The 27,647-nt window shown below is 41.5% G+C and overlaps 1 protein-coding gene across 21 annotated transcripts in view; it reads left to right on the top strand.

The window, feature by feature from the left end:
* LOC122867283 (calcium/calmodulin-dependent protein kinase type II subunit gamma-like) overlaps nt 1-27,343 on the top strand; it is a 36,982-nt gene extending 9,639 nt beyond the window's left edge. The window contains exons 4-23 of one of the 21 annotated variants that reach the window (XM_044177874.1): nt 3,289-3,343; nt 3,493-3,558; nt 5,090-5,162; nt 6,378-6,480; nt 6,924-7,007; nt 7,532-7,626; nt 8,494-8,616; nt 8,841-8,924; nt 10,008-10,050; nt 10,887-10,949; nt 13,733-13,773; nt 14,537-14,620; nt 15,917-15,961; nt 16,094-16,148; nt 16,358-16,438; nt 19,289-19,429; nt 21,528-21,603; nt 21,824-21,918; nt 23,606-23,842; nt 24,725-27,343. In XM_044177874.1, the coding sequence (XP_044033809.1) occupies nt 3,289-3,343; nt 3,493-3,558; nt 5,090-5,162; nt 6,378-6,480; nt 6,924-7,007; nt 7,532-7,626; nt 8,494-8,616; nt 8,841-8,924; nt 10,008-10,050; nt 10,887-10,949; nt 13,733-13,773; nt 14,537-14,620; nt 15,917-15,961; nt 16,094-16,148; nt 16,358-16,438; nt 19,289-19,429; nt 21,528-21,603; nt 21,824-21,918; nt 23,606-23,838 (1,640 nt within the window). In that variant the 3' untranslated portion in view covers nt 23,839-23,842; nt 24,725-27,343. Of the gene's footprint in view, nt 1-3,288; nt 3,344-3,492; nt 3,559-5,089; nt 5,163-6,377; nt 6,481-6,923; nt 7,008-7,531; nt 7,627-8,493; nt 8,617-8,840; nt 8,925-10,007; nt 10,051-10,886; nt 10,950-13,732; nt 13,774-14,536; nt 14,621-15,916; nt 15,962-16,093; nt 16,149-16,357; nt 16,439-18,403; nt 19,261-19,288; nt 19,430-21,527; nt 21,604-21,823; nt 21,919-23,605; nt 23,843-24,724 lie in introns of those variants that run through there. The other 20 variants (XM_044177875.1, XM_044177881.1, XM_044177876.1 and 17 more) reach the window with 20 other exon arrangements.
* Nucleotides 27,344-27,647: the final 304 nt, after the last annotated feature.

The following is a 27,647-nucleotide window of genomic DNA, read 5'->3' as shown; positions in this document are numbered from 1 at the left end:
GCATTGAGAAACCCACATATACTAGCTGACTGATTTATTCTTAAAGAAATCAAGGTTTCTGATATTATTTTAGTAGATAATTGCTGTGCAGGTGCTTCTATAACTCAACAACATGCTTAAATCCAAAAAAATAAACTGTATGATGATTTGAACTATAAAACAAAAGGGGAATCATCTAAGTTTGAAGATCACTCTGTCAATACAGAAATTACATTGACTCACAAGGATGTCAAGAAGTGTTCAGAAACCTGAATAATATAATCAAGTAAACTGGGATATAAGTAACCAGAGGCCTGTATCATGAAGTAAGTTCAACTAAGTCTGGCTCTCTGGTATCACAAAGCTGGTTATCGACTCTGTTAACTCTGCCTCTTTCACATGAACATACTCATAGCTGGATAAGAAAACCAGAGTTCTTAATTACAAACCAGTCACAAGTCACATCATCTGAACCAGAACCACAGACTGACCTGACCAAAATGTTGCATTTCAAATTTACAGAGCTAATTAACATGGTGTGGGTTTAAAAGACAACATTGAGTATACTTTTTATTTCCATTTATCATGTCATTGATTCAAAAAAGATGCTCTGTGATCACTAATTTTAAATGTCAATATAGCCGATCTCACAGCACAACTGGTGTCAATTATGGACATTGGTGCACAGAGCAAAGCTTTGGTGAGCAGGCATATGGAGATGCAGGGTTTTGTCAGGTTGCACAGCGCACTTGAATGGAAAAGGGATCATAAATGGGTTGCTCTAAATTAAGGAGCAGAGTCACTAGTGCTGATTAACAGGGATCATCATCACCATGTGAAGACATGCCACTCCACTAGAAACATCTCCTGTAAATGCAAATCGATCGATAGTTGATTTGATTGCCAATAGGTACAAGCGTAATTCATAATCAGTATATTAGTAGGCACATAAACATACTAAAACATCTTTTTAGTTTAGAGATCACAAAGAAATGGCTCTGAGTCTGTTGTACAGCAGATGTGATGGCTGGCATCACTGTGTTTTAGCCAGTCTTCAACATTACTACTTTACATTGGTATCAAGATGCTAACAGCTCAGGGCTGCTAACCGTGGTTAGAATTTTGAGTCCTGTTCAAATCAGTTGTGCCGTTGTCATGACAACAGAAACAAAAAGATATGTAGATGGCATCACCAGTATTGCCTTAAAACGCAGCCTTCTGTCACCTCTTATTCTGACTGGGTTTACAGATTTTATCTTCCTCTTTCTGACAATGTGACAGCCGATCTCTGCTCTGCCTGCTAAGATGAGACAGACGTTTTCTATGTCAGACATGTTTGTGAAAAACGTCCTCTGCGTTCTTGACTTTCTGACTTTATTACTCTTGACCGTTCTGATATCACAGCCCCGTAACAGTGTGTTAATTATGAAAATTTGTATTGCAGTGATGATAAGAAAATTAAATGCATTGTCCTGCTCTAATAGAGATGTCTAGAGGAGACGGATGTTAAAGGGCAGAAAGGGGGAATATGACAAAATCAATGACACCTTTCGCAATGCACTCCTTATTTCTCTGTCCTAGTTTTCTGTCGGCCCCTCAGGCACTCATTCGCCCCTTGCCTACTTTTCCTGCTCTCCTCCTCTCTCTGTATAGATTTTTCTCTCTCTCTTGTCCCTCCTCTTTTTGACATATTTTGGCATCGGCTGCATTCAAACTTTGGACAAAAGAGGGCACAAAAAAAGAGACAGATGGAGAGACGAAAGCAGGAGGAGTAGGAGACAGATGGAGGGAGAGCGAGAAGATGGGAGGAGGAGGAAAGAGCAGTCGCTCTTGTTTCTTGCTGCAGGGCCATCCTACTTCATCTTATTATACAACTGATATTCATTTTACATAACGATAACTGTGGCTCCCCGACACTAAACCTAAGCTGTATCTCAGGCCCGTCCTCTAACGCCTGGCTTCTGCTGACTGGATCCTGCTTTGTCATGCTGCTGCTGTTTTGTTATGTTGACAGTGGGGCTGGGATGGTTACCGCATAACCGCAGTATCATGGTAATATGAGCTCATTACTGTAATCACCACTTTATTTTTTCTATTCTGGACCAGGCGCTTACTTATCTCTGTCAGTAATCGGGAAACCTTACTGGTAAAAAGCTTATTTTTTTTTGTAAACATGACATTTCCTAGCCTGGTCCCAGACCTCTGAATCGCAGCCCACATCTGCAGTTAATTTTTTCAGTTATTCTCCTAGGTCTATTTTCCTGGTAGCCAATCAGAGCTTTGTACATGGAATTAAGAATGAGGACGTCATCTTTCTGTGCCAGAGCCAGAAAAACAGTGACAGAAAAACTGCCACAAAAACGTAGCTATACAGGCTGCTGTAAGTGGATGTACAAAAATAACAATTCATAAATCTGCTTTTTTCTTTGATAAACTTGACAAACATTAATTTCAGCAACTGTTACATCAGTTTCCATGTCCACTGAAAATAACGTCAACGTGATAGATACGTCAATAACTACTGATTGGTTAGGGCAAAATACCCCTATATAGGGGTAGCCTAATGATTAAGGCACATACCATATAACCACATGCCCTGATTAGATTTCTAGCCAGAAACCTTTATTGCATGTTATGTCTCTATCTCCCTCTCTACTTGTTTATTTGATAGTTCACAGTGTAGAGATAAAGGCAAAAATGCCCCTAAAATTAATCAAAATAAATACCCCTATGTTAAGTGTCGGACTGCACTTTTTTTGTCAGCGGATACGTTTGAAATATTTCAGGGGAAAATGGTAAAAGATGAAACAGTCATAATAAACTGATTGTGATGAAGTTGTGCATGTGACAGGCTGTTACTACATTTTTAACCTGCAGCACAACACTTCTGAAACACCTTTCCTCTTGTATGAAATATCACTCATGTGCCAGAAAACGAGCTACAATCACAGTTGTTCAACGCAGTGCAGGTATCCCAGCCGTATAGAAATTTGCCGTATGTTCATTATAAAGATACATTTCAAACCACCAGTAAGTTGACCCCAAGAAAATGCATTCCTGACTGTCATCATAGTGTGTGGGGTGTAATTAAATTCCAGTTAATTGCCTAACCACTGGATACTTTGTCATATCGCTGTGGTGAGAAAAAACTTAATACGTCACAGCGAGCTTCTCCATTTTTGTTTTTGCGTTTTCTCTTAGGGTGGTTTAACAGTGAAAACACTACAGCAATTCTTTATTTTATTATTGTTCTTTTACCTGACTCCTGTCTTTATATCTCTGCATCACTGCCAACCCTCTCTCTTGCAGTGAGACTCCATGACAGCATTTCAGAGGAAGGCTTTCATTACCTAGTCTTTGACCTGTGAGTATGTTCTGTACACAAACGGTGACATTTTATCCATGCATGTGACTGCGGTTTGTTTGTGTATAACTTCTCTCTCTTGCCTCCCTGTATCTCTCTGTCTTTCGTTCTCCCTTTACTCCTCCTTTTCTTCTGTTTTTCCCTCCCAGGGTGACAGGAGGAGAGCTGTTTGAAGACATTGTAGCCAGGGAGTACTACAGTGAGGCTGATGCCAGGTAAGTGCCTCATATGAAGCTGATCTAAACATATGTACACACACTCTGCTGCAAACATACAGCGTAATCACATTAAATATATGAATACTCACTCTCATTTTATGAGTGTGAACACACAGGCACACAGTGGTGGATCTAATTGCTTTGCTTGTATTCTTGTCAGTAAATGCACCTCCCCTGTCAACAAGTGCATCAATATACTTGTCTCTCTTCTCTCTTTGGCCACATGTGTCACTCTCTATCCTCCCTCTACATCGAAGTAGTACTGAAACGATTAACAGTAAATGAATCACCACCAATTTATCATCATATAGTCATTTATCAGGCAAAAAGGCTGAAAAAAATGGCTGTTTTCTGTGTCATATTATTGTAAATCGAATATCCTTGGGGTTTGGGCTGTCGATCAGACAAAACAAGCAATTGGAAGACGTCACCTTGGCTTCTGTGAAATTGTATTGGGCATTTTACACTATCAGCCATATAGATGTCTGCCTTTTTTTGAATATAATGGAACTATATGGCACTCGGCTTGTGGTGCTTAAAGTGCCAAAAAAATACATTTGAAAAACTCAACAGCAACGTCTCTTTCCAGAAATCATGACCTGGTTATTCAAGATAATCCACAGACCTTGTTGTGAGCAGTTTCATGTAAGAACTATCGGTAGAAAGAAAATACTTCCTACATGACACTGCTTGCAACAAGGTCTGTGAATTACCCAGTGACTGGGTAGTGATTTATTGACTGCGTGGTGTAAGGCCTCCCACACGAGTTTCTTAGCATTGATTGTTTAAACAACAGTACCTTGATTATGTCTTTGACAAATAATGGTAATTGTATGGTAAATGTTTGTTATGCAAGTTAGCCTTAAGTTAAATTTTTACTGGCTTAGAATGATTTCTGTTTTTATGTGCTTTTAGGCATGAAAAAACGGTTATTTTCGTTATCGATTTTCTCGTTTAATCGTTGGGTCTATAAAATATCAGAACTGTGAAAAACGGCCATCATAATTTCCTAAAGGCCACACTGACGTCTTCATAATGCTTCTTTTGTCCTAACAGCAGTCAAAAACCCAAAGAAATTCAATTTACAATGATGTAAAACAGAAATCAGCAAATCCTCACATCCTTAAGAAGCTGTTAAGTGTTGTTTGGTTGAAACAAATAAACCATTAGTTGCCAGTTAATTTTCTGTTGATCGACTAATTGTTTCAGCTCTACATCCTACATTTATAAGGTTTATTTTTTCGCACTAGTATGTATATAAACAAGTATGTATTGTCTGAAGTTCATATTTTGATCCCTCGACAATATAGACAGCGTTTGGTCAACCCAATCTTTTAACATCACTTTAAAATGTACAACAGTTCTAGTTTCATTGATCGTATAGTGAACAAGAATGACGTCAGGTTTGTCTTCCTAACCAGATCATAATCCACCAGACTTGAAGAAAACACACTGACACATCATTTGGAGTATATGTGATGTAAAGGCATTGACTGACACATCTCTCTCCTCTTTTCTCTCTCCGTAGTCATTGCATTAGTCAGATCTTGGAGAGTGTCAATCATATCCACCAGCATGATATTGTGCACAGAGACCTCAAGGTGAGTGGCTGCCCGTTGCCGTGACAACCACACACTCACACACACCTCTGCTCGTGGCCATGGCAACACACAGATGGCTCTTGGTTTCTCCATCTCTCTCTCATTTTTCCTCTCTGCATATCTGCTTTTATCCTTCTTTATTTTCCCCTGCTTCCCTCTCCCATCCACCCTCTATTCGTCTATCTGATCTGTCAGCTTGTCTGTCCGTGACCAGAACTGTGTGTGTGTGTGTGTGTGCGTGTGTGTGTGTGTGTGTTCATGTTAAGCACAGAGATGGTGAGTCATGATCACGTGGAGGGGTTGATCTCTCACCTATGGCAAGGAAAAGACAAGGGCTCAAACAGCGCACACACACATGTTGTGAAGGGGGCCTATTATGAGAGAGGAGGTGAAGGCATAGATAAACCTCATGAGTTGCCAGGACAACCTGTGTGACATCACACCACCCATGGTGCAGCGGGGGAGGGGCTTGAATTGTCCCAAATTGCTGATAGGCTCAAATGCAAAGAGTAGCGGAAGAGAGCTTCTCTGACACCTCCAGTTTTCTAGTTAACCCAGTTTATGGTGATGATAATAATCCTGGTAGGAAGGACAATAATAATATGTATTGAATTATACCTTTTCAAGACCACAAGGTGCAGAAAAAAACAACCTCAAAGGATGTCTCAGACATGTGGGGGCGGCTTTTGGGGTGTGTGTGTGTGTGTGTGTGTGTGTGTGTGTGTGTGTGTGCTCTCTGTCGGAGAATAACGCTATTACCTCGAGTGCTGCCTGTCTGATTTGTTGGCCTTTTATCCTGAGTGGGCTTTTACTGCGGCCATTTATGTCTTACTGCCCAAACAACGGCCATTTAGAACACTGCCACACATGCTGCCTCTCGCTAAGTACACTTTCCATTTAGCATGCAGTCTGCAGCGCTGCCTAAATGACTCCCGAGTGGTTTCTATGGCTACGAACCCATGCCCATATAAGGCATTGTGGAGATTCTCAACCACCCATCCTCTCTCTACATCCCCCGTCTTTCCATCGCTTTCTCACACCTTTACCCCACCCCCACACGAGCTGTGTCGAATGCATCAAATATGAATATTTCTAAGAAAGAGCTTTACTGAAGAGTGCCTGTCACTATCTGTCTCTCACTGTCTTGATCTCTTGTCCTACATTCTGCTTCACTGTGTGTGTGTGTGTGTGTGTGTGTGTGTCTCTCTCTCTCAGCCTGAGAACCTGTTGTTGGCCAGTAAGATGAAGGGAGCTGCAGTGAAGCTGGCAGACTTTGGTCTTGCTATTGAAGTGCAGGGAGACCAGCAGGCTTGGTTTGGTAAGAAAACACAAACAGTGACACACACACATCAAATGTGCTGGACCCATTATTTGATCTGTTATTCTATCTGGGTGTTTAGCACTCGATAGTTTATCTGCTTAAACATACAAATCACTGCTGAATACTCCCTCATTTATACAGTAGGTCTGTATAGATGCACATCCGCTTGTCCACTTGGAAGCCAAAGAATATTGTTGTCTAGTTCATGCTTCAGCCATTGTGCCTTGGCTAACAGCCGAGCTGCTAGCATTTGGCTGACTCTCCAGCAGGGACGAGATGATTAACGGGTATTTGCTTGTGACTCTACACTGTCATAGTCTGGTCTTGTATTGGAGTCCAACAGGTCACTATCATCTGAACCATTCACATAACTGCACAAAAATAACCTTCATCAGAATTTTAATAAAAGGCATCAGTTAATTGTGTCCTTTGTCGGTTAGGGTTTGCGGGCACCCCTGGCTATCTCTCCCCTGAAGTCCTGAGGAAGGACCCTTACGGCAAGCCTGTGGACATATGGGCTTGTGGTGAGTCTTGAGCCTCACTTTAGGGCAATAAACCTGTTGCAGTCAGCTTGTTACTTTGCAGTGGTGGGAAACAAACATCAGACTCTGGACATGTTTGCCCTTAGTCAAATTAATGTGACAGCCTTACAAAATACCATTTGGAGGTAGATTCCTTTTTAAAAATGTTAATGGTTAATAATTAAACTGTAGGCAGGATTATTTTTAAAATCCTCCAACATATGGGAGAGAAAATAAGGCATTCAGCCTTAGTTTAAGTTTCTTTAGAGTTTAGAGATAACCAAAACAAAAACGCTTAATTTGTTGTGTTTTTCCCGTGTTTTTTTTTCTTTTTATGTAATCGTTGCATTTTCTAGTATTTAATTTACTATATTCTTATTGTAAGTGTTACTTTTTACGGTGTGCATTTTAGTGTGAAGCACATTGAATTTACTTATAATGAAATGTGCTATATAAATAAAATTGCCTTGCCTAATATTGTAACACAATCTCTTTCTCAATCTTTTTTTCACTTTGTCTTCTGTCAGGTGTTATTCTCTATATCTTGTTAGTGGGATATCCTCCATTCTGGGATGAAGATCAACACAAACTCTATCAGCAGATCAAAGCTGGAGCATACGATGTAAGTGTGTGTGTGTGTGTGTGTGTGTGTGTGTGTGTGTGTGTGTGTGTGTGTGTGTGTGTGTGTGTGTGTGTGTGTGTGTGTGTGTGTGTGTGTGTGTGTGTGTGTGTGTGTGTGTGTGTGTGTGTGTGTGTGTGTGTGTGTGTGTGTGTGTGTGTGTGTGTGTGTGTGTGTGTGTGTGTGTGTGTTAGGTGTATATTTGTGAAGGGTGCAGTGCAGGGGTTTGCTAAGCAGTTTTTGAATGTTTAATAGTGTCCAATTGAGAGCTGGTCCAAAGCTATTGATCCTATCAGGGCCTCCTGACGCATTGCAGAGGGGCGTTTGAGAGAGAGAGAGAGAGAGAGAGAGAGAGAGAGAGAGGAGAGAGAGAGAGAGAGAGAGAGAGAGAGAGAGAGAGAGAGAGAGAGAGAGAGAGAGAGAGAGAGAGAGAGAGAGAGAGAGAGAGAGAGAGAGAGAGAGAGAGAGAGAGAGAGAGAGAGAGAGAGAGAGAGAGAGAGAGAGAGAGAGAGAGAGAGAGAGAGAGAGAGAGAGAGAGAGAGCCTTCTTTCTCAGACTCTGGATAATCAAGTCAGAGACTGGGGAAGTCTCAGGCAGCCTGTTTGTAGGGAGTTTACTCTTAATAAAAAAATGTTTAAAGACCTGGACCAGAAGCATGTGTTCTGTTAATCCAAAAAGAAAATTTTGTTCTCATATCGGCCTAATTTTGACAAATAAACTCAAAACCTGGTGCCCAGATGGTGTGGATTAGCCAGAAACATGCAGAAGCAGACTGTTAACCAGTCCTTCAGGAAACATGTATTGTTTCCAGTTTGCTTTACTTCCCTCCTTTTCAACTGTTGCAGCTACTTGTTTCTACATTTTTCTCAGTTCCCGTCCCCAGAGTGGGACACAGTGACTCCAGAGGCGAAGAACCTGATCAACCAGATGTTGACCATTAACCCAGCCAAGAGAATCACTGCCGAACAGGCCCTCAAACACCCTTGGGTCTGCGTAAGTATTCACTCACTCACGTAACCCACCTAAAAGAATTATTGGAATTACGCAGGATGGTACAAATATGTGTGCACAAGTAGATCTGGACATCAAACATAACTCGCACTACCTAGAGATTTACTATATTATAGCCTTCAAATATCTATAATTTTGTGCAAACAGATTTACACAAATACTGAAAGTTTGTAATGTGTTTTAATTCTTGTTGTGTCCCCTTGCAGCACCGTTCTACAGTGGCATCCATGATGCACAGACAGGAAACTGTTGAGTGTCTCCGAAAGTTCAATGCTCGCCGAAAACTCAAGGTACGCATCCTGAATTTTGATTTGCCACCTTTCTGCTTTTAGGCCTTCCTTGATTATGTGCTAAATCTACAAATTTTGTTACACCTTCCTTTTGTCGTATAGAAATTAGTCTCCCTACTTATCCTCTGCCCACCATACATCTCTTTTATGATTGTGTTGAACATAAACATATACAGACTCTGTGGTGTACTTTGGTGCATATATTGCAGTGACTTTTGCAGTAGACCTAATTATCAGTTTATTTAATGTGAGTTTTATACTTTTTAGTTGTGAAGCTGCCCTAATCTCTTATATAGTTAAAAATTGTAGAGCAAGTGTCTTGTGATCATTGAAATATTAAGCTTTATAATATATGTTACTCTTAGCGCTGGGCATCAAACCTCAATACCTTTTTATGATAACGTAGCGTTGAATATCAAAAACTGTCAAGTACTAAAACTGCCATTGAATGTCTGGTCAATTCTTTGATCTCTTAGTTCCTGATTTAAACAAAATGTTAACAATTTTAGACTATTTTAAGATTTTGAATAAATGGCCTTCCTTGACTTCTTTTGTTAAATGGAAAAAAAGAGTTTTGTAGAAAAGAAGTATATAGTTATACTTCCCAAAATAAGGTATCAAAAAAAATATTGCTTTGGTATGGGCACAGAAACTCGGGTATCGTATCAGCAGCAGTATTGAAATATCCGACGATACCCAGCTCTGGTTGCTGTAGTTTGCATTCACAGCCGTACATGCAAACTAATGGATCAAGTAGCAGTTGTTCTTTTTTTCCCCCCCACATCATTGAAATTCATTTGCATAGAAGAATATGTCATGGGACTTGGAGATGTGAAGATTTACACTTAATGGTGCACCTCCCCACCACGAGACATACAATGTTTTTAATTATTAGATACTTTTTAACAGAGAACAAACAAACAGTCAGCCTTGACTGGATTTTGGTGTTGAAAAGAACTGCACTGTGGTGAAGGCAGAGCAGTGAGTCCAGAAGAAAAACTGAAATCCTGTTAAATAAAACAAAACTCTTTACACTCATTATACCTCCTTCACTTCTCTCTCCTCCTTCCTCTCCTCCTCCAGGGAGCCATTCTCACCACCATGCTGGTGTCCAGAAACTTCTCAGGTGGGTGTGCCCTTCGCCCTCAGCCTCCCACGCAGCACATGCAGAGGGAGAGGAGGAAGGAGAGTGGATAGAGTCCTCTGCACCTCTTTTAACCCCCCCCTCACACACACACACACACACACACACACACACACTCACCCACTCATCCTCAAAATAACAATATGTTTTTGTGTTTGCATAGGAGTTTGCTTGCTTACAACATTAAAACTGATTTGAAACATGAAGTTACTTTGAGTCATGGTAGAAATAATGTATTGATAATAATGGATTATGAGTGCATTGCATCCTGATAATGTGAGCAGACTAAAATGTGATATTCTGTCATGTTCCAGATTATATGTGGGCGCCAGTTACGTCCTTGTCCATGCTAATGTATCTCTCCCTGTGTGTGTGTGTGTGTGTGTGTGTGTGTGTGAGAGTGTGTGTGTGTGTCCCTCTTTTCTGCTGCCCATGGAGCATTTGCATGTATATGAGAGGGAAGCCTAGACTTTGATGAGTTTTTTTATGTTGGGGGCAAGTGTGGTGTTATAAAAACAGGTGACTGCTAAGATTCTGTGTTTTTTTTATCTCAGTCTACTGAGAGTGACTTCTTTTCGCTGAAGCCTTGTTCTCAGCTTCTAAGTAATTGGTCAGTCGATGGCTAATGATTTCAACCCTGGGCCTAGGAAACCACAGGGGTGCACGTCTTTGCTTTAGCCCATTTTTATCAAACCTTGTGATGTGTCTGGGCTGTAGCCAGCACACCCTGTGGCTTTCTAGGCCCATGACTGAACAGCGTGAGATAGACCTGCCTAATTTGCACAGCCCCTCCCAACTGTAGCATTTCTGTCCAATAGTGGGCCGGCAGCATACCAACTCTGCTGCTGCCGCCTCCTCCACGGCCTCACTGGCTCAGGAAGGTACGTCCCAGAGACACGCCCATCCACTTCCTCTCCACACACAGTTACTTTTTTGGTTCATAGTACAGACCCCATTACCACTCTCAAACTCCTGCATGCAGCCTCTGCCAGCATCTTCATCAACATTCACACACACACGCATGCATACTCACGCAAATTTTGTTTATTTAGGGTCTCATGGATGTGTGTTGTCTTTGCTGTAATGCGAGGCTATCACATTGTATGCACATAGTCATGTACATCAGCATCACTTAATGGTAATTGATTCAGTTCAACCTGCACTCCAAAGTGCTTTTTTACATTTACACCTCACCACCACTCAGCCCCCATTTCATCTCCCAAACTAGTTATGTCATTACTTCTAGCAAGCTTCATCCTGACTTCCAGCTGACCCCATACGCCCCTGTGCTCTCCCCCGACCGGGGCTGTGAGGACGGGCACAGGGCGGACTGGGACAGGGGATGAGGAGGGGCCTGTATCCTGGGGGCGGGAACTGACACTGCAGGGGGCCGGCAAGAGCTGGGTTGGCGTGCTGCCATCGTCCGACCTGGGTCTGGTGGGAGGAGAAGGGAAAGGCGGATGTTGAGGAGCTGGGGGAGAGGTTTAGACTGAGACGGATTGGGAGTGCTGCCTTTGGTGCTGTTACCGGAGCCAACTGTTGAAACCATCACCGGTGTGCAGCCTTCCTGATGAATCCCTTGAGGTTAAAGGCATCCCACGTCTCATCTCCCCCTCCTGAGGTCTGTTTTAGTACTTTCAAAAATGTCTCTGTGCCTCCACAAAGGAATGCCACAAGCCAACGTGGCAAACCTGCCGCCACCTTTGTCAAATACCCAGTGGACATATTCTATCACTTAATTCACTATGAACAGAAGAATGGATTCCTTTGTTTTCGAAAGTACTAAAACCAGGCTATGCTCTCATCCTGCTGGGTGGGGGCGGGTGGTAAAGGTCGGCGATTCCGATGGTGGCTCCATGGATTGAGAACCTTAGAAACAGACAGTGTAGAACAGACTGGATTTTCTGTCACCTTTTCAGACGAGAGAATCTTCTTTGCTCTACAGTGTACATAAATCTTTCCATAGGTAACTAGGATCTGTGAATAGGTAGGATAAAGGTAAAATGTGAAAGGGGAGATGAGCTGAGTATAGAAACCTATGGGGAGGCGGGTGTTACTCCTGGAATGTGTGATTGGTGCGCTGAGATTCGGGGTGTTTGTGGTGGTTTGATTGTCAGCTAGAGCCCTCCGAATGCGGGCTTCCTCACTGAGACTGGACCAAGTTGCCTATTTGTAAGTTTTTGTGAATATCATGTGTGACATCATCACTTCAGATGGGACTCCTCAGTTCTCCTCCTTTTTAAGTGTCCAGCTCTATTTTTATTTTTATTTTTTTGGCTTTTGGTCCTCTGATGATGTCACTCATCACTGCAAAATCCTGGCACTTTTTACTATAACTGCTTCCTTGCACATCTCTGTAGCGTATGGCCGAGGCAAGGCTTGGCAGTTTGCTCATGATGATCCTTTTTTAATGACATTAGAGCAAAATGTGACAGAAGTGTGCGTTTGAAGCATTTCTGTATGTTTTTAGAAAGGTGTTTGCCTTGCTGTCTTTCGCATGTGGGTGTCCTGTGGTTATAGCCTGTAAAATGTTCTTGGGAGATACAACTTCAGATGCTTCCTAATCCGTCCTTCCCTGTTCATCATCGAGCTGGTATGTTGCTTGAGTAGTGCAGCACTCCTACTGTGGGTCATCTTGACTTTACCTAACATGTCATGTGAAATTGGTGATCATTCTCTTGAGGAGCAGGAGGGAGGGACATATATAGAGAGCATATGAACGTGGTGGTCCCATGCTGTCACAATTGGCAACCCGATGGCTGTTTGGTAGAAGTAGTGTAGTCAAATGAATAGCAGATGTTTGCGCTCTGAACAATCGGCTCGCCTTTCCCTAGTTGTGGAATGAAAATGTTCTTTTTTATTTTTATTTTTCTTTGGATGCTGCATGGCCAGGCCAAGATAAATGCTTCATATCGACGCAACAGCCAAAATTAAGGAGCATGAGTTGTCACTTGATATTGTTTGCTGCTGTAAACGATGTGCCCCTTATCTCCATTCTCTTGTATTGAAATACTAAGCCCTCTCTTTCAACCCTTCCCTCTCTCCCCCTCTTTCCCCTCTCCCATTTCTTATTGGAAGGTAAGAAACACAAGATAACATTTTTGGAACCTGTGTGTGTCAATAGAAAATGAGAGAAAAGGAAGCAACAGACAGTTGAGAGCTTTAGACAGAGAGGAAAAGTGACTGGGGCCCTTTAAAGGAAATCAATGATTTACATTAACCTAGCTCATCACTGTCAGTCCTGGCGGCAGTTTGAGTCTGACCATCACTCTCTTTTGAGATCTGGGGTCTTCCAGACAGGAAATGGATTGAGGAAGTTTATTTTGCCATCAGGTTTCTCTTTTGTCCCCAGATGGCAATGAATGGATTATGATGTTGAATGGGTTTTGCAGAGGTTAGCAACTTATACAGCCAAGGAAAAAATAACCAGGAAATCCATTAAATGCATGTTATTCTCTGACTTACTTTGTCATAAAGGCTCAGGTATTTGGGTTCCATAGATATGATAAATAGTAGATCCAGGTTTTTGGTCAAGTTGCAGATTTCTGTAAAAGCTGAAAAAGAATTGTATGGATTGGCCTGGATGATCAGTTTTATACCTGTTTCTCTCTTTCTATCCTGTTTTTTTTTTTGTTTGTTTGTTTGTTTGTTTATTTTTTTACAGCATGCAAAAGTTTACTCAACAAGAAGTCAGATTCTGCTAAGGTAAGGTTGTCTCGTCACCTCTCTGCCCTCTTTTGTTCTACTACACTGTGTCCTGTCTCTCCTCTATTAGCTGACCCCCTTTGTTTAACTTCTGTTCTTTTTCTGTACCTCTGTGTCTCTCTCAAGCTCACTTTCTCCTCATATTATGTCGGGCAGTATATTTTTCATACAGTACAGATATTTTTACAGTTTTATTTTTTGGCTCAAATTTCTGGTTTCTATTTGGATTATGTTATGATTCAGGGTTTCTCAACCTTCTGTGGCCTGTTTTTTAGATCCCAAAATTCCTGTAGTCCCATCCATAAGTTTGAGAAACTCTGTTTAGCTGCTTTTTTTCCAGTTCCAGTCGCGTGTTTATAGTTATCAGTCAATTATTTTTCTATGTTAGTTTTATTCTTTCACCTTCAGTCGGTCTCAGTCAGAGGTTTGCTGCTCTCTTTTCCGAGCAGTCTCCTTCATTCTCTGCTGCTATTAAGCATCTCTCTCCCCCTGCCTCCTGCCTCCCTCTCTTTCTCCTCTGCCCCAGGGGTCTCTGTGCAGTTAAGTGGCGGAGGCATAGAGAGTTAGTGAGGCAGTAAAAAGGATGATCTAGAGGCCATTCTGTGGCACTCACCCTCTCATTTACCCTGTTAACTCTCAACCGCCTGGGAGCCTCGACCAACTTTAGCCCCATTCCCTAAAAGGCGTATAATTCTAATGCATCTGTGTGTGTGTATGTGTGTAACGTGTGTGTTCACTTTGAGTGTCTGCGTTCTCATCCCAGCCTTCTACCAACAACAGTAAGAACAGTATAGTGAGCGCCATCAATGCCCTGAAAGACACCAACATGGCAACCAACGCCCAGATGGTACAGTAGGCCGCCGTAGTGTCGGTTCCCGCCTCTTAACTCCCCCAGTAGTTGCATAGTAGCCCGTTGTGCCTCATCCTCCATCGTCATAGTCGCTGCTTGTCATCTTTCATCTACCATCCAGGAGGTGTTGCACCGTAACATTCCCCGTCCCAGCAATACCCATCCTCTGGCCATCTTACCCCAAAGGTGCACATGTGTTTGTGAATCAAAGCAGATAAGACACTTTTTGGAAATGATTAAACATGTACATCATTGCTTTGAATCTCAGCACATGTGCACCTTTTGGATTTCTAAGGAGCATGAACTTTTTTTTAGGATTATATGCCTCTAAAGTGACAGCACAGAGAACTCTAGAGTCCTGGTTTAGCTAGTCACGGCTGCTGACATCTGAGTAGAATTTAGTCTGATCATGAAATGGCCTCTGTGTTAGTCGCTTTTCTCCCATGCATAACCAGCTATCCCCTAACTTTCTCACTAAAGTCAACACCGCCTTGCAACCATCTATCCTAACATCTTACTTTGTCATCCAAATTTTTTTTAGCCCATCCAAACATCTCTCTTACCTCTAACCTGTTTATCACGCCACCATTAACATCCCTATTGACAGCCTTACCTTACTGCCAAACTTTTATTGTTGTGCTCTTATTCAGAACTCGCATGTTGTGATTTTAAGACGCTTTACTAGCATGCATTACATATGACATCTTATACTGGTATGGTTACATAATACACTGTCTGGTGTGGTAAGGTAGTGCTTCTCAACTGGTGGTGCAGGACTCCAAAGTAGGCCGGGGCGATGTGGTTGAAATCAGTATCAGAATATGAATTAGAATATTTTACCAATAGATTTTATGTTATGGCAAATGTACGCAAATCTAATATACATTATTGATGTTCAAAGAACTGTGTTCCACTTTTATGTATTATATCAAATAAAAGTAGGGCTGAAACAATTAATTAATTAGACGATCAACAAAAGAATGAATCGACAACTATTTTGTCGTTTTATAGACCAAATAATGAATCAATAAAATAATTGGCAGATTAATCTATAGTCAAAATAACCATTAGTTGCAGCGCTAAATCATAATATCAATAAATAAATTATCTCCCAGTCCTAGCCATGGGTGCTCTTGACAGTTTGGAGAACAAACCAACTACTTGGAAGGAGTTGTTGTGTTAGGTTATGACCTCATGGCTAAGGTAAAGCATGGGGCCCAGTTTAAAGCCAGTTGAGAGGCACTGGTGCAGGATTATCATGTGTTGGACTAACTGTTCTGTTCTGCATTGCAGGAATCTCAGAGCACAGTGGTGCACAACCCTCCTGATGGAGTCAAGGTGAGATGTGTGTTTTGTCTGTCTGAAAGCCCAGAGCATCGAGCATCACGCAGCTGCTTCACTCTCAAGCCTGTTGGACTAGAGGCCGGCTGTTAACATCAGTATCTTTCTGTTCGTCTCTCTGCACTCCAGGGATCAACAGAGAGCAATGCCACCAACGACGAGGAGGAAATGAAAGGTAGGAAAGGTACTCAAGTGTTTTCTTCCCCTTTTCCAGTTCTTATCCGCTCTCTCTTTCTCTGTCTCCCATCTAGTGAAGTGTGAGTATTTGACTGTAGTGACTGGCAGGTGTGCTGAGATACAACACATGTCTCTCACACTCTTGACTGTGTGCCTGTGGTGTGTGTATGTATGTATTTATTGTGTGTCTGGCTGCGTTTTGTGTGTTTGTTCTAGCGGACAGTTCGGTGCTGAGTCAGAGCAGCGCCACAGAGGAGATGCCCCCACTTCTGCCCTCACCTCAAAGCTCACCTGCCAGTAAGTTTATCCATGGCAACCAGAAGCTATATGGTAGCCACTGGCAAGGACCTAACACCCCCACCCACTCCCCACTCCCCACTCCCCACTCCCACGCTGGCTTTTTTGTAGTCACTGGCAATGACGTCTTACATCTTTGAGCTCCCTCACTCTGATCCACCAAGCTTTTTTTTTGAGGGTTCCCACTGGTTTTGGAATTTGTGGAATATTATGTTTGTTTGTTTTTCAAATTTGATATACTCCATTCAGGGAAATCCAGAACAATCTTAAGGAAAACTTGGGGAACATCATAGAATTTAATATTGATTGATTTTATTTATTTAAAGGTTAATTCCTTTTTATTACTACTTGGATTGTCATCATTCCAATTGGTAAAAATAACATTGTACTCAACAAGTTAATCACTGAGATCTGGGAACACAGAAATCACTAAAAACAAGTCAGACAGGTCAAGAAACACAAGCAGTCAGGTTTTAAACAAACCCCCAGGGTAGTGTTCTTTGTACACCAATAACAGACTTAGCTTGATTTGATTGTTGATGATTTGGCCCAAGTCTGGATTGTTCAGTTCTTCAAAGCTTTTTCTGCAGCTGTTGTCTGAGCAGCAAGCTTATTCACAGTTCATGACCGAAACATTTTAGAGAAAACACCCATATATGAACCCGTTTTTAGATACAAATGAACTGTTTTCTTAGAGGTAGTCTTAGATGAGAACATATCTAGGTTATTGAGAAACCATTATGATCTGGTGATGTAATTATTGCAATTTAGAGTTTTTTTAATATATATAATAAAAAAATACACCACAAAATAAAATAGACAACCCGCCCTTTTATAAAGAAAGACAAAGTCAGTTATACTTTGTTTGACTGTTAAAAGACTGGAGCCAGAAAACATGAAATTTAACCAAATTGAGCAGCATGAGAATGAACAGGATCATTTTAGCCTAACACAGTCATGTTAGCCTAGGTACGTTAAGACAAGAACAGGGCCCAGGTCAACCAGACTTATTTGGCGGATAAACAGATTAACAGTAAAACGATTACTGAAATGTTCGTTATTAACATCCGTCACAGTTTACAGACTGACTTTCCAGTTCAGATTTTATTTACCGTACTTACCTGTCAGTTTTACCTCCAAATAAAGTGGTTTTGATAATCTGGCTAAACTGTTAGCTTGTTAACAGTAAGGATGCACCTATCCGACTTTTTCTCTCTCTGTACGATAAAATGAGGACAGGGACATCTATGGAACTACAGTCTGAATCATCAGCCCGGCTGCTGGCGGAAACACGGAATTTTATAATGACGATGAAACTGTATTTAATGTGGATCGCCACGTTCTTTGATACCCAGTCTGCTCAATAAGGTCGGTATCGGCCGTGATACTGGCTGGATTAATAAATCCCTAGTTTACATCATAAATGATTGTCTGACCATTCGTGTTTTTTGCTTTGTTGCTCTGTCACAGTGTATCCCAGCAATTACTTGGAGTGCAATGTTATCATAGCTAATAGGCCCAAACTACAAAAATCAGACCGAAGTTGTAATAAACCGAAATATTCCTTTAACTGGGATGCATTACTAGAATGAATTTTACTACTTGCTTTACACACTGATTGCAGATGGCCATTTCCTGCTGTGTATATCCATTATACTGTACATTGTGTGCTCACTTCTTAAGAGCAAGACTACACCTTAACTGCCTCACTACCTGGACGTAACTTCACTGTGCTCAGAACAAACTTTTTAAAAAAACAGCTGGGGCTAATTTTGTAGGTCACAGAGGCAATCTGATCTAATTATGGCAAGTCATAAACATAAAAATAAAAGTTGTGGAATTTTTCATTAGGGCCATTGTGGGAACCCTGAAATGTGTGTGTGTGTGTGTGCGTGCGTGCGCGTTTGTGTGAGTGTGTTTCTTGGTGATCACTGCATCTATCCCCTTGTCCTCCTAATGTGACAGCTCCAGCTGGAGGAAGCCTTGCTTACCTTGCAGCTGGGTGTCCTAAACCGGCCTCCCAGTCTGACAGGCCCTGCTGCCTGTCTGACTTTACTGGAACCATGCACATCAGGTTTCTCTTTGTCCTCACATTTTTTCCTCCATTCTCCTCTACTCTAATGCTTTATTCTCTGTTATGTTCTCTTTAATCTTCTCTCTAATTTATTCTCCATGTCTCCCTAATACGCCATTCTTCGCTATGTCGTTATCTTGCCTCTTTCCTCTCACAAATCTTCCACCCTCTGTACTCTAATCTCTCCTCTCATCTCTTGACCTCTTGTCCTCGCCTCCTGCTCTCATCAGACACACCTGCACTACAGGACAGTCTGATCTCTCTCTCTCTCTCCTGTGTCCTCTGTCCACTACCGCCTTCCTTACTTCCTTCCTGAACATGCTAAGTTCCCCCACAGGCATAACATGAGCTAATAACAAACAATGGCTTCGATCCTCTCTTTGCTGGGTGCTGCAGTTCATCAGACGAGGCTTTTGTTAATATATATGAACATTATGAGTAGAGTGATGTGAGCAGAGCAGGCAGTTAAATGACTTCCACATCACACAGCATCACAATCAGAGCTGTACTGATCTCGCTTCCAGCTGCCATCCTGTCCTCATGTTACCCATCTGCATGTCTGTCACGAACCCACACTAACTCTTGAGTGTTCTTTATTTCTCACTAATTTTACTAAATACTAACCCATGTTAGCTTTGTCTCTTGTTCAGTTTTGTCATTTTTTTTGGTGCTTGTTTTACTGCATGAGTGTGTGTGGATGATCACATTTACATTTCTGTCATCCTTGTCATCCATCCATGTATTTGTGTTTGTTGACCATCGGTTGTGTGTTTCAGTTCCACCGCATGACGTAAAGCGCATGGCATGGAACAGCACAGGGAACAGCTCCTGCCCTGACTCTGAGCTCTCACAGTCCTCCATGCCTGCCGCTCCACTAGGGAGCAACACTGTCGCTGCTATAAACAACACTAAGCAGAGTAAGAACACAGTCTTGACTAACTGTCCTCAGCTTTCCTTTGCCGTCTACTCACTGTAGCTGTTGCAAACCTTGCATCTCTGAAATGGCAGTTTGCCCAGGAATAAAGAAAGCAGCCTGCAGATAATGTCCATCATAACATTTAGTCATTTAGGTGTTAAAGGTCCAGTGTGTAACATTTAGGAGGAGCTATTGGCAGAAATGGAATATAATATTTCTAAGTATGTTTTAATCAGTGTATAATCACCTGAAAATAAGAATCGTTGTGTTTTCATTGCCTTAGAATAAGCCGTCTTTATCTACATAGGGAGAGGGTCCCCTTCCACGGAGGCTGCCATATTGCACCGCCATGTTTCTACAGTAGCCCAGAATCGACAACCCAAACACTGGCTCTAGATAGGGCCTTTCATGAGTTTTGCAGCCACCATAGTTTCTCCTACACGCTTGGAAGGGGAGGGTGAGGCAAGCGGTATTCAAATGGTTGCAAACTGCAATTTGACTGCTATATGCCACTAAATCCTACACACTGCTCCTTTTAAATCTTGAGAATCTCACCAAAAAAAATCTCAATTAGGTGAGACTGTTTTACTTCCTTCCAGGTCATTTTCTCCTGTTTTAAGACTTGAAATGAGGCAACTAACTTGACATGTATCTACATATATTTGATACATGTTCAGGTCTTTAAACAGTTAATTAACATTGGCCACAAGTAAAGAAAAATTGGCATAATGTTACCAAAATAAGATCTGAAGGATAATCACTTGGTGACCAAGTCCCATCAGAAGACCAAAACCAACAATGTTTTAGTGGTCTCTCAATAGTTTCTGACTTCCCTACCCTATCTGTGGCTCTCAAACACAATCACATCCCAATTTACTGAAGATGTAAATCTTTCAAAATGGGTCACAGATAATTTTTTTTTAAAGGCCAAGTAATATTCTTAAACAGCTGGGCACTGTGGTTTTCAGCAAACGTCACTGAAACATGAGTAAATAGTTTTTTGTTGGAGACTGTTTTCAGCCGCGGATAAATACATATTTGGTGCTCTAGTGAGTATTTAAGGCAGCAGGACGGTATATGTGGGATTGAGTCTAAATAATCTACATTGCCCAGGTTCACGTCACGTTCATGAAGGAACATGTCACCCTTTGCAACAGTGTGGTTCATTGATGTTTTTATAGTTTTGGACAACAATGGAGCTCTATGGTACAGAGGACTTAAATAATCAGGCTTTGGCTACACAGATAATACTTGTTACTTGGATCAGTTCATTGTTCATTCATGGGATTTGTTGACAAGAAGAAAATCCTTATCCTTTTAAGATGGCTTTTTGTAGAAGGGAGAGTTATGTAATGTTGAAACTTTTCGTGTGGTTTTATTGATGTTTTAAATTGTATGTGTAATGTGTGGAAAAGTAACAAGCACCTCTCAGGCATCAGAACACTACTCATTAATATTTCTAAACAGTAAATTTAAGGGTCATTCGTATGACTGGGTTTTCTTGATGGGAGACAGTAATGTGGGGCAAATGTTATCTATTGACATGATTACAGTCCTGTTTTATTTGTTTGTTAGAAAACTTGGTCAGAGGCAGCTGTAAATATAACACAAAATATATCATGCCATTTAAGTTTTAATGGAGCTTCATGTTTTTTTAGAAAATGAACCTTGTCTTGAAAGTGAACAGTTGCAAAAGTAAGCTTATGGTTGAATGGACCTTGAGTTAAGACTTATGGTCAAACTAAGCTTATGGTGTTTACAAGCACAATTGTAGTTTTTGTTTTGGTGGCAGTGTGGGCTCACACAGCAGAGAGTAGCAGTTTTTGTGTTGCTCAGAAGGTGAGAAGCAGAGCGACAGACAGTGATGAGGTCGAGCCACAGTTAGGAAGCTGCTTCGGACCAAGCGATGAGGTTAAAGAGGAGCGTAGGAGCTGTAGCCACAGAGAAAGAGAGCCTGAAGGAAGGCAGGAGCTGAAGTGATGAGAGAAAATGTCATCAAACAAAACCACACCATAGTTAATTGTTGTCTCACCTTCTAAGTGGCTTCTCACCATTTATCTTAACTGTCTGTCTCTGTCTCTCTCCTGCTCTTTCTGTAGCTCGTAAACAGGAGATCATCAAGATAACGGAGCAGCTGATTGAAGCGATCAACAATGGAGATTTCGATGCCTACACGTGAGTACAACTGCATGTGTAAAATGAAAAGCAGCGGATGAGTTAGGGATTCGGTGCTTTCTGTAAGAAGAATTTATGTAATGTTCTAACAGCATTCTTTAGAGTTGTCTTTTATTTTTGCTCTTTGTTTTCTCAAGAGTCTTTCTCTCTGCTCTAATGTCTTTTCACCCACTCTTAGTTTCTCACCTGTCTTCTTTTCTTTCTCGTTGCTCCTCCCCAGGAGGATTTGTGATCCTGGACTCACCTCTTTTGAACCCGAGGCCTTGGGGAACCTGGTGGAGGGCATGGACTTTCACAAGTTCTACTTTGAAAACTGTGAGTCTCCTCTTTTACACACAACGCATCCGTCTTATTTTAATCAGCCTAGAATACCAGCCAGGTGAAGCTTCTTCTGGGATAGGATGAGGATCACCAAAAAGTATAGGTGCTCCGATTGATCGGCCAACAATCGTTATCGGCCGATATTTGTTCTAAATAGCTTGATCGGTGGTCTCTACAAAGGCCGATCAGAAGAGCCGATCAGATGACGCAATGCTGCCCAGGTATATTAACAGCCAGCGACTGCATTTTGCGCGCACACACACACACACACACACACACACACACAGAGAGAGAGAAAGACTGGTATTACATTAGAAGACGCGGACACAGTGGATATTTTACAAGCACAGAACAGGTAAAGCAACAGTGAAAAGTGTATACGCCTGGTTGGTGCCGATGTCGTTCGCTACCAGGTTGGTTGGATCGTTTCGATACATCATTAACAACAACAAGTCTCCTCCACGTGGAGCTCACCTGCTGCTGTGAAAACGGAATCGTGGATGAAAATATCCAAAATGCAAGTTGTGTTTTTTGGGCGACTTTATAAAACATACTAGAGAATGTCTCCTGGTCACTGATGAAGAAAGTGACCAGGAGAGAGAAACAGAAAGAGGCAGGAGAGGCAAGCCGTGTGTGTGCAGAGGTGTAGGTGTGTGCAGTGAGGAAAAGAGAACTGAAGGGAAAAGCAAAGTGAGCAGATTAAAGTAGTTTGTGAGTAAACACTAAAGGTGAAGAATTAAGTAGAATTAAAATGGTGAAATAGAAATAACCTACTAGAAATAGAAATATGTTGCACATGTTGCCTACCAATAAACAGTTGTCAATTCATGATACTTTCTCATCTCTTAATTTTAATACTTCATATACAATGTTGTGAAGAATAGTTAAATAAATAAATAACACAAATATTTGAAAAGTCCCCATGTAGTGAACTCTACAGTTACATTGAACCGATTAATCTGCCAATACTTTTTATTAATCATTTAGTTTAAAAAATGTCAGAATATCAGAAAATTGTGGAAAATGACCCAAAGATATTCAGTTTACTAGGAGGAAATCTTCACATTTGAAATGCTGTAGCCAGCAATTTTTTGGTATTCTTCCTTGAAAAAGAACTTAATGTCTAATGACTAATTGATCATCAAAATTGTTGCAGATTAATTTTCTGTCAACTGACCGATTAATTAAGCGACTAATTGTTTCAGCTCTACAGTTAGCTACTGAAATTTGATGTAGTTAGTTGTTATTTTCTACTTTTTCCACTGTTTTCCTTCAAAGCAGTTGATAGGTGTTTCGAATTTTAATACATCAGCTTTCAAATAATGTGCAGCAGTTTCCCTTTATGAGTTTTCCTCACTTGTCTTTCTGCCAATCACGTCTCGGAGGTTTTCAAAATCGCACAAAAACATAGTAGGAGGTGTGATTTTATATTTCTCCCATTTAGCTTGACCAGCCATTACTTGTGGATTGTGCATTTTTAAATGACTCATCAGCTTAAACTGGTATCTTTTTTTGTAATAATAATAATAATAATAATAATAATAATAATTATAATAATAATACCTTTCACGTAACCCAAGGACACTTTATATACAGGAAAGAAGCAAAAAACATCCATCCATTGGTCTATCTGGTATTTAAGGATGACTGGATACATTTTGCCTGTCTCTGTTTTATCCAGTGCTAAGCAAGAACAGCAAGCCCGTACACACCACCCTGCTCAACCCACACGTGCACCTGATCGGCGAGGATGCTGCGTGCATCGCCTACATTCGGCTCACACAGTTTGTGGACACCACGGGCCGCCCTCGTTCCAGCCAATCGGAGGAGACCAGGGTTTGGCATCGTCGCGATGGCAAGTGGCTCAATGTTCACTTCCACTGCTCAGGAGCGCCTGCTGCACCACTACAGTGATCAGGTACTCGCCTCACACACACACACACACATAGTTTCACACAAATGAGGGGAAAAGCAGTCACTACGTGTTAAATTTGAAGATTCCTGACTGTGGTGGTGAAAGTGATTCACCCTGTTAACGTTTGAATCATAGATTGTGTCTTAAAGGAACAATTCTGGTTTATTACAACTTGGGTCTAATTTTCATACCTTTGGCCATTAGTTCTGTTGGTTATAATAACATTGCACTGGGAACACGTCCACATCACTACAAGAAAGTCTCGCTGGGCAAAAAATAATGGGGGTAGAATAAATGGGGTAATAATCCCCTCGTTTCACAGAAAAACTGTATGTATATAACTATTGAGAATGGTAAGAACGGTAGGTTAAAGTAAGTAAATAAGTTCAAGTTGGTCTGTAAACTAGACAGATGTCTCCAACGGACAGTTTGGGTAATAATTTTACTGTTCATCTTCATTTTCTCCTCTAAAAAAGTTTGACTTTGGAGTTGCCATGTAATCGCAACAGGTCAAGTCCCCCCCTCATTCTCTCCTTATTTCCTGTTAGTACGCTACTTATAAAGGCAAAGAATGCCCTCAAAAATACTTTTAAAAAAACCTGTCTGATCGTCTGACTGCTCGTGTTTCTTGTCCCGTCTGACTTCTTTTTGGCAATGTCCTGCATCTTCCCCACATCTCAGGAATGAACTCGCTGAATACAAAGTTACTATTACTGATAGAAACAATGGCCAAAACTACCAAAATAAGATCCAGTAATAAACTGGAATTATTCTTTAAACTGTACTGAGTTCATTTCAGACAATTTCAGCCACAGTAGCCACAGTAGCCACTAGTGAAGCCTCTTGTCAAAACAAAAACTAATTTGTTCCTCTTCTCCTTCCCAGTGGTCCTGAGCCTCCAGTCTACTGGAGTGTGTGTTTTGGGGGGCAGTTTTTTTCAGCGAGCGTGTTTTAAGAGGCACGTCCTCTGCGTGGATTGGCTAGTGCCAGGAGCCCGGCCGGGCGAGATCGCATCCCTCTCCACGATACCAACCAATCCTGTCCCCCCTTTGACCTGCTGGGGGCCGGCTGAACACAAGACACCGCCCCCATGGGATGATGCATGCATCTGGCGCCTGATTGGAGGGCGCGTCTTTGCCCTCTATCCCTCCCCTGGCAGCCATCTTTTTTCTGCCCGCGCGAGATGAGACGTCCTGCGTGAGGAGAGGATTTACAGTTGAACTTGTGACAGTTTATGAGTATGAGTTATGAATATGCTGTGTAAATTATGACTAGATGTATCAGAAACCACCAAAACCCAACCAAGCATTTATATTCACTATCTAATAAGGGAGAAACAGAAGGGAGTGTGAGGTTAGCAGCTGAGATTTTGGACACATTTTTTGGCATTCTAGGGATTACCGGGTAGAAAGTGTTGTGCTCGTTACCCGGACGTTGATGTAAAGATGTAGGGAGATTTTCCCCAACTGAATTCCAGAGGGGGAAAAATCAAGTTGGCTCAGTCAGAGAACTTGATGACGAGAGAAACTTGATATCAAAAACATGAAGCACCAAAGTGTAGAACTTTAGGCTTTTAATGTGTTTGTGTTTTCGTTTGTGTGCTTGTTTTCCGACCGAACGGAAAATCGTGTTGTTGTGGGATTTGGGGTTTTTGGGGGGGGGGTGTCTGATTTACGGTTACATGTTTTGTTGTGCTTTTAGCAACCTGTTCCCTTTGCGTTCCTGTGAATAACCGAAACTTTTGTTTTTATTTTGTTTTTGGGTTTTGTTTTTTTTCGTCCTATATTCGAGGCTCCTTTTTAAAGCAGTTTTTAAAAAGAGGGATTTTATTGTGCAAATTTAAAGCTAACCTGCGGGTGTTAACACGTTCTGTCTGTATGCAGTGGAGGGAGAGGGTGGGCTGGGGAAGGCATCCGCGTTTTGCATGTTTGCCCGCCGCCTCTCCATCATTCACCCTCTCTCCTTTTTTTTCTCTCTTAAACCATTCCCTCTTTTAACCCTCCCTCCCACTCATTTTCTCTGCTTTCTGCAAGGGCCTGGTTTGTTTATAATCACTGTGTAAATACAGTGTATGTATAGATATATGTAGAAAAGTGTAATATATGTACATGTATCTAAGAGACACTCATCCTGTGCATCTGAACATGGGAACCACCCCATGACCTCTGTGACCCCCATCTAGTTTAGGAGCAACATTTTCCTCATCGATTTCAATTTGCTTTAATTCTCCTCCTTAAAGTACTTCCTTAAAATATTGGTAGCTCTTAATGATTCACGACAAACATGAATACACACACTCATGTGGGCTACCAGCTCTAGTCCCATGGCCGTAAGACTGTTTTTGGAGACGGGGAATAATAGAAATAACAGGTTGAAAATAGTTTGACCCCTCTGCCCAACGAGACTCTCGACTTTTTAAACATGAAGACCTTCATCATAGTGTTATTATCTCCTGATCCCACAATGCTGTGAGCCGTCTCTTCATATCATATGCACACACACACACACACACACACACACACGCACGCCTGGTGGTGTGTTTAGGCTTTGTAACATATCTGCACCACTGCTGTGTGACCACAGTGCCACCCTTGCTGTGCTGCTTAATTGTCTCCATCCATCCGCGACAGTGGTATCTTAAACCCCCCTGATATCGTCCCCCCCTGTGTACCAACGAGTCCCTACTCTTGAGATGCTTATTTGTATCTCTTTGTTGTTTCTCTGTTCCCGTGTTACTGGTTTGAGTTTTTGTTGTCGTCGATGTTGCTGTTAACTTGTCGTTTGGTAATTTGCCGATCTGCCAAGCTGGAGTTCTGCACTCTCCCTCGCACACAGAAGAGAAAAAAAGTGAAAAGTGGGAGGAAGTAAAGACAACACAAAATTATACATTGAGTGAGTGATCATAGATTGATCGGGACTAAATTATTTATTATTGTAATCTACCCTTGGTGGTTTTAAATCGTGCCTGCTCAGTTGAGAGGAGTTTTGAAAGCCAGAGAGAGAAAGAGTTGGTGTGGGTGTGCAGGTTTTTGTGACCTACACTGTTGAACCAGAGCGGGAGACCTAGTTATATGCATGTTTCAGTTACGCATTTCTACCATGTACCTACCTGAATAAGGATGGAGCTAGTGTTAATATATGATATTTGCATCTTTTGAAATAAGAACTTCCTCCATCCAGAATGTTGAATAGGTAACATGAAAAATATAAAAAAAAACGCAAAATTTTTAAAAAAAAGGATTCAGGAGCCGTAGCTTGGTATGAGGCCCTCGATGTTAGCGTTTTCCCTGCGTTGTAATGATATACTATTGGGCTGCGCTTTCTCCCCCAGCCTTCACATGGATGCTGGAGTTTTTTTGCATGATCATGATGTACAATGAAATACAACCATGAATTGACGACTATCAAGTGTTTGTCTGAGTGTTAGTTGGTCTTCATCATAGCTTTGCTATTCTTCGAACTTGGATCTTGAAAGTATTTAATAAAAATACTATTTCAGCACTGGTTTGTCTCTCTCGACTCAATTTATTTTCTTAAGGTTTGTCATCATACGGAAACATTTTTGTCCCTTCTCCAACAAATATCGTATTGGAAAGGCATCCATTCTCTGGAAATGTGCTCCATCCATCCCCAGACCAAACAACCTGCCAAAACAGTTTTGAGTTTTCTGGCTGCTTTTTAACACCATGGTTTCTGAACTGATTGTCTCTTACACATACCTACTGTCTGGACAAAATGTATCCCCAAATTGATAACACAACAGAGCTTGATCACTGTGCATTTTTTACCTTTTCAGCCTGGATTTAGA

The sequence above is a fragment of the Siniperca chuatsi genome, linkage group LG20 (genome assembly GCF_020085105.1).
Source record: "Siniperca chuatsi isolate FFG_IHB_CAS linkage group LG20, ASM2008510v1, whole genome shotgun sequence".
Taxonomy (NCBI): Eukaryota; Metazoa; Chordata; class Actinopteri; order Centrarchiformes; family Sinipercidae; genus Siniperca; species Siniperca chuatsi.
Note: the sequence above shows the minus strand (reverse complement) of the source record. Positions and strands in the feature narration are given on the sequence as shown.